At 29.3% G+C, this 7,479-nt stretch overlaps 1 protein-coding gene across 2 annotated transcripts in view; it reads left to right on the top strand.

The window, feature by feature from the left end:
- LOC106790613 (WD repeat-containing protein 26) overlaps positions 1–3,960 on the top strand; it is a 4,860-nt gene extending 900 nt beyond the window's left edge. For both annotated transcript variants that reach the window (XM_014755656.1, XM_014755655.1), the window contains 10 exons: positions 206–442; positions 923–1,082; positions 1,174–1,344; positions 1,754–1,927; positions 2,063–2,248; positions 2,328–2,594; positions 2,719–2,864; positions 2,956–3,164; positions 3,351–3,545; positions 3,696–3,960. In XM_014755656.1, coding sequence (XP_014611142.1) covers positions 206–442; positions 923–1,082; positions 1,174–1,344; positions 1,754–1,927; positions 2,063–2,248; positions 2,328–2,594; positions 2,719–2,864; positions 2,956–3,164; positions 3,351–3,545; positions 3,696–3,751 — 1,801 coding nt within the window. In that variant the 3' untranslated portion in view covers positions 3,752–3,960. The remainder of the gene's footprint in view (positions 1–205; positions 443–922; positions 1,083–1,173; positions 1,345–1,753; positions 1,928–2,062; positions 2,249–2,327; positions 2,595–2,718; positions 2,865–2,955; positions 3,165–3,350; positions 3,546–3,695) is intronic.
- Positions 3,961–7,479: the final 3,519 nt, after the last annotated feature.

Below are 7,479 nucleotides of genomic sequence, written 5' to 3'. Positions count from 1 at the left end.
ATATATATATATATATACATATATATATATATTTAAATATTTATGCATATACGCGGGTTTCAAAAAAATAAATAAAACATATAGAATGATAGAGAGAGAAGATATTATGTGTCAAGATAAAAAAATGTTACGCTTAGTACGCATATGCGTTAGTATTCAACCGGGCAATATTGCAACCACGGTAACATTTCCGTGTGCATAACAGCGTAATGCAGCAGCAGGCCTCAAACGGTGGAGTTTCTTCTGGACTGCAACAGAATGGAGCTACGGCTGACACTGGGGGACCACAAGCTAATGGCAATGTGATACCGGAGTCCGATAATGACATCAATGGTGTGAATGGGGAAACTAATCCAAGTTTAGGACCTCCTAAAATAATGGACAAAACTAATCAGGACATTGTGAGACTCATCGGCCAACATTTGAAAACTGTTGGGCTAGAGTATGTATTGTTTCTTTCTTATTTGTCTCATTCTCTAAGATATTATCTAAACATTTACTTCGGATTTAATCTTTAATCGAGCACGATTCTAACAGATAAAATAAAATTTATTTGGACGTTCCTTTAGTTTCCTTTGTGAACGTTTATCAAGAGAACTGTTCTACCATACATGCTGCTACTTGGCAAGAGAAAGTTATTTTTAGAGTCATGAAATATAGTCACTAGTATCTGCTAGTTATATTTACTTTGTAATGATGTTGCTCCGAATGAATGTGTTGGTACTATCTATATAAAATAAGCTTCTAGCAAAATATATATTTTTCCCTAAAACATGGAAAACTGTGAGTTCTTTGTTCGAACTCTTGATGCAATGTATTGCCTATGCTATCATACTTAGATGAATTTTTTTAATTATTCTAATATAGCTTACAATTTGTTTAGTAACGACAAATAAATACAAAATATATATATTTTCTTTAGCCGTACAGCAGACCTGCTTATGCAAGAATCAGGTTGTCGATTGGACCATCCTGCAGCTGCAAAGTTTAGACAGCATGTTATGGATGGAGACTGGAACAAAGCAGATCACGATCTTAACGAATTAAAATCCTTTTTAAATGGTGCAAGTCAGAGCTTGGTGGTAAAGATTTTATTATTTAAATTTAGTTTTTATATTTATGTTATTTAATTTTTTTTAAATATGATGTATTATATTAAATTTTTGTTTATAGGAAATGAAATTCCTACTCTTAGAGCAAAAATATCTGGAGTTTTTAGAAGAAGGTTTAGTTTTAGAAGCTTTACAAGTTTTACGCAATGAATTGACACCTCTAGGGCACAATACCGGCCGCGTTCATCAATTGTCAGCATTTATGATGTGTAGCGGACGTGATGAATTACAGGTATTGCATTTATATCATTAAATTGTATATACAATATTAGGTTGTCCCATAAATTCTTTCCGCGCCACGCTATGTATGACTTCGAGCCGGCTATGTTTGTAGACATGCAGGCTTATCTATTGTCCATTTATGGCATCGATTTCAGTCGTCTTACAGCTCTTTCAAAGTTTATGGGAGTGATACTACAACTATTAGAACCGTTCGCAAAAAAAAAAGGAAAGAACTTATGGGACAAACTAATATTACACGAGTTAAAATTGTTGTAATGAGTAATCTTTGTTCTTCGTAATAATAACCATATATTCTAGATAGCAAATTCCTTGAAAGAATTGAATAGATATTTTAAAAATTCACAAAACTAACATACAACTGAAAATTTGATCATTAGCAAATAGACAATTGTTAACAGACACGTGCAGGCTGGGATGGTAAGGGTTCAGCTTCCAGAGCAGCGCTTATGGATAGATTACAGAGGTATCTTCCACCTTCTATCATGTTGCCACCACGTCGACTTCACTCGTTGCTTTGTCAAGCAGTGGAAATGCAAAATCAGCAATGCACATACCATGTAACTCATATGCAGGTATTTTAAAGTAATAGAATGTAAATGTATTGTTATACATATTAATGATACTTATTATAACTTTTTACAATGCATTTTCTTTCTTACGTGGATCTCGTTATTCTTCTATTATGTTTATTATCTTCGATAAATTAGACAAGCTTGGAAAACGTGTCGCTGCTAGTGGACCACAGTTGTAGCAAAGAACAATTTCCGTGCCATACCGTACAATTGCTGAATGATCATTGTGACGAAGTTTGGTATTGCAAATTCTCTCCTGATGGTCTTAAATTAGCCACAGGTTCTAAAGATATGACTGTAATTATATGGGATGTTGATCCGGTAAGAGTGTACGACTAAATAAATAATCTCGAATCTTTCAAAGAGCTTATTACAATGTTATATAATTCGTCATCTATAGGAAACCTTGAGAGTAACGCACAGAAAAACATTGGAAGGACATACATATGGTGTAGCGCTTATAGCTTGGAGTCCAGATAGTAGCCATCTTATTGCTTGTGGCCCTGAAGATTGTCCAGAACTATGGCTTTGGTGTGTGGATACGCCTGACTGTGAATTACGTGTTAAATTAACTCAAAGTACCGATGATTCTTTGACGGCCTGTGCCTGGCATCGAGATTCGAATAAGTTTGTTGCCGGAGGACTTCGTGGTCAATTCTATCAATGTGTAAGTGACGATTTCATTTTGATTAAGACATTACCAAAAATGTAAACCACTGAATTCAGTTGTGTTTACTATTCTGCTTCTATCGTTACATTGTTTCTATAAAATTTGTATTAAATCAATCCAGGATATGGATGGTAATGTCTCAGATTCATGGGAAGGTGTTAGAGTTAAATGTTTATGGTGTAGAAGCGATGGAAAAACTGTTTTAGCAGCTGATTCTCATCATCGAATTCGAGGATATAATTTTGACGAATTATGTGATTTTACAATGTATGTTGAATGCATTTTTTCTTCTTATTGAAACCAGTCTCGTTACAATTATAATTAAATATAATTAACATTATTATTAAACCATATATAGATTACAAGAGGATCACCCAGTTATGTCCTTTAGTGTTAACAAAGCGGATAGACTTGCTTTACTTAATGTGGCTAATCAAGGAGTACATCTATGGGACTTACAAGATCGTTGTTTAGTAAGGCGTTTTCAAGGTGTTACTCAAGGACACTTTACAATTCATAGCTGTTTCGGTGGTATCAATCAAGATTTTATTGCATCCGGTAGTGAAGGTACGTCGAGTATATTGCAAAATGTTTTTATTTTTGCACGAAAATTTTTGCACAAAAATGAAAACATTTTGCAATATTATTTTTATTATTATTATTATTATTATTATTATTATTATTATTATTATTATTATTTTTATTATTATTTTATTATTATTATTATTACTATTATTTTTATTATTATTATAGACAATAAAGTGTATGTATGGCATATCAAACGAGAACTCCCCATAGCAACTTTAACGGGACATAGTCGAACGGTTAATTGTGTTTCGTGGAATCCTGTTTATCATCAAATGATGGCTTCTGTATCTGATGATTGTACAGTAAGGATATGGGGACCAAGGTCTTCCTCTCCTGAAAAAGCTGATAATGATAAGACTGGTAAGTCTTCATTCGATTAATATCGTATATATAATTTAATAATGTATTCTTTAACTTGATACATAACAACCCTTATTATTATTTGTAAGAAATTATTTGCAAGAATATTTATTTAATCATGACGTACGAGTTATTATCGTTATATTGTAGCATCGCTAGAAAGTGCATCCTCAAATAGCAGTGGCTGGCACGAAATGGTATCGTAGCGAATTACAGCACATCAAAATTCCCATTACTTCATGGTGTTTAAAAGACTGTTTTACTGAATGTCATGCTAACTTTTTCCTGCCCGTTGCAATTATCCCTCTGTGCCTCGTTATCATCAATTTATAGACCATCGATTAAATGTGGAGGTAAAAAAAATGGGGGATGATGTGGACGTTAGCAATTATCTGCTAATCAATAAAAAGAAAAAGAAAAAGAAAACAAAAAAAAAAGAAAAATACTAATCAGATATGTAAAAAATTTGGGAACTTTATGTGTATATTTCTTTTCGGTTGATTTACGGATTTTATAATAGTATTATATAATCCGTCTTACTATATCTCACATTGAACTATTTGATTCATATGAGATAATAATTGGAAGAAAAAAATAAAGAAACAGGAAAAGAGAGAGAGAGAGAGAGAGAGAGAGAGAGAGAGAGAGAGAGAGAGAGAGGAAGAGAGGAGCATAATAATAATAACAAAAAAATAATAAAAAATAAAATAAAGTATAATATGTTATGGCAGTATAAAAAACTAAAGAAATTCCGTCTTAGAATTAGTGTAAGGGTGAAGGTTTATATGCATGAATAATGAGAACAAAATTTAAGATGAGAACAAAACCATTTGGTCATACTGTTTTGACAAGGATTATGTGAAATCTGTTTAATCGTGCTAATAAAAACACATTGTAAATAACAGTCGTACGTGTAGTGAATCTCTAACTCGTTTTGTATTTTTCATCAGTGGAAAAGACAAAATCTATGTTTCTAGCATACAAACCGAACTTGACGTTTTATGTCGAATGAGAATGCTTCATGTGATATGCTGTTAATCTTGAAAGGTTACTAGATGATTTAAAATAAATATAGTCAAACGCAAAAAATAAAAAAGAGAGAGCGAGAGAGAGAGAGAGAGAGAGAGAGAAAGATAAAGAAATGAATTTCGAACTTTGTATATTGCCATGCAATAACGGAAAATAAATAAATAAACAGATTTTATAATTATTATTCTTTTTGTTTAAGAATATAAGAAACAAGTTACTCGGAGTGCAATGATGAAAAATTAACCAACACAAGTTTGAAAACCCGTGTGTATAAGTAAACATTGTATAATTACGTTTGTATGTTTGTCTTTTAACTGCCACATTTTCAGAATAAAAATGCGATTTAAATTTCAATCAAATGTATTCGAATATTTTCAAGGCACTGCGGAAACATTTTATGCATGACCTCACAATCCTATAGTAATCATTTTTTATAAACGTACCGTTTGATTTTAATATTAAAAAAAAAAAAAAAAGGAATATTTCGTTGCATCTTACAAAATAAAGATAATAATAATAACTTTCAACTCTCGTGTTAAGTGTATTTAATAATCGGTAAAAATAAAAAAAGAATTTTAATGGCAGTTATGGGACGAATTTGTTAAAAGTCTTTATTTTTCTATAAGTAAGGTATCGATGATACTATATCAATGAAAAAACTAATATTTGTTAACAAAAAAAAATGATGTAAGCATAAAAACAGAAGATATGTCAATGTGTATCCGGCTTTGAATATATCTATCTGTTAAAATGCTGCTCATGATGTCCTTTGCATCTTAACTTTGCTTTGCATGCAAATAAAAGATTGCTACTTTACTATAATATATACATGCTACTTAAAAAAATAAAAAAGAAAAAAAACAGAAGAAAAGAAAAAGGAAAAAGAAAAAAAAGGCCCAAGAAATTTAATTTTGCACACACAGAAAGCGAAATGATCTTCTTAAATCATCCCGAAGTGTATGTATAAAAGTGCTTACTTTTTCATAGTAAATATAATTATATATAAAAAAAGAAGAAGAAAAGAAAGATACAAAAGAAATGTCTGTAGTTTAATGCTCCCATAGTACTATTAGGAAAATATATATTAATCACGAATATTATCATTTGCATTTACCTCTGGTGCCTTAGCACTTTATAAACTAACTAAATATTTCCAGCACTTTATCATAATTTATAATAGCATATATATATACATACATACATACATACAAACATACATATATGTATATATAATACGTTTCATACAATTTACATTATTATTATGATGAAGATATAATGTCTATAAAATTGTACAAAAGTTCCGCTCATTTAAATAAGTAACCTTTCGATTTAACTTCAGCATTCACGTGATGTTTTACAAATGGCTTCTTCATATGCAGCCTAATATGTATAACTTTAAATAGATTATTAATTATTATTATGATTATTATTATTATTATAATATCAACAGCAAACCATCTCTAGATGGTCTGTCTTTTGTACTTTTCCTCACGATATTATAAAAAGAAAAGCAATAATGAAAATTGTAGAGAGAAGTAACTTGTATATAGAAGATATATTACATGTTTGCTTTATGATTTAATATCCTCGGTAGAAGATTAAATATTCGAACTAATTCATGCTATAATTATTTCATTAATTCAGTTAAATATACTTCCAAAATACAGATTACTAATCTATTACTACCACCTATTATTTATCGGCTTTTTAGTTTGTAACCGGAGAAAAGTTTTATAAATAACTATGTTTAACATAATATCTTTTCCGAAGCAATCAATAGTTGATAACGTTTAAATACTATCAATCGTTTAACTTTTTCGATGTAGGGTTCTCCCTTTTTTTTTTTTTTATTTCTGTTTCTTTTTTTTTTTGTATAACAAAATAAAAAAAAGAGTATAGTATGATATTTCATATATTTCAATATCATAAACTATTATTATTATGTGATAAAATAAATCAACGATAAAAAAACGAATAATATTTTTTAATTTGTCGGTAATACTATTCTCTTTTTGTTATCATTTTTTAATTGAAAGTAATATTTTAATTTGTTATTCGATATGTATGCAAAGTAATAAATGTATACTGTTTTATTGTAAAAGAAAGAAAGACCAAAAAAAACAGAATATTCACGTGCAACAATCTACTCTTAAAACGAGGGCAAATTTTCTTTTAATTCTCATCGTTACGAATATGATTTGTATAATTAAGAATATCCTTATTATAATTATTTCACATGTACTTAACTCCAAAAGAGTATTAACAGCTTTATCACTATTATAGATTATTATGTACTTGGTATTATATGATAATATTAAGTATATGAATAACAAATTTGTTGGAACCAATTAAAAGCTGTTAGTAATCTTATGATCATATCCCATATAAAAAATGTATTCATTATTCTAAAATTATTTACGTGATTTATTAACTAACATATAAATGAAAAATGAAATTATATTATTTTGCAGATTTTGAATTCCTCTAATATATTAGGTTTTTTATAGGTTTAAAAAAAAGAGGGGCCTCTTATTTTAATTTAAAAAAAAAAAAAAAAGAAAAAAAATCTAGTGTATCGATTAAAAAGTAAGTTTTAAAGATTTTAACGATTGCTATGTATATCTTTTGATTTATAATTTGATTCTAGAAAAATAACAGATACATATTATAGAGTGTTTTATATTACATGAATGCGTGAGAAAGAATTACTTTAAGAGTACGAAGTTATTTTTCTAAGATGAACAAAAATATTCCACGATTTCGCTATATTCATCTGGGGCGTTTCTGCTTTCTTATATTAAAATAATGAAAACTATTCTGTTCTAATGTACATTACGTTGGAATAACTTAGCCTTTATAATGTAATTTATTTCATGTGTTATAGGGCATAACTTATTTCATGTAT

The sequence above is a fragment of the Polistes canadensis genome, unplaced genomic scaffold (genome assembly GCF_001313835.1).
Source record: "Polistes canadensis isolate GaletaPanama2010 unplaced genomic scaffold, ASM131383v1 scaffold_249, whole genome shotgun sequence".
Taxonomy (NCBI): domain Eukaryota; kingdom Metazoa; phylum Arthropoda; class Insecta; order Hymenoptera; family Vespidae; genus Polistes; species Polistes canadensis.
This window is presented reverse-complemented; position numbering and strand designations above follow the sequence as displayed.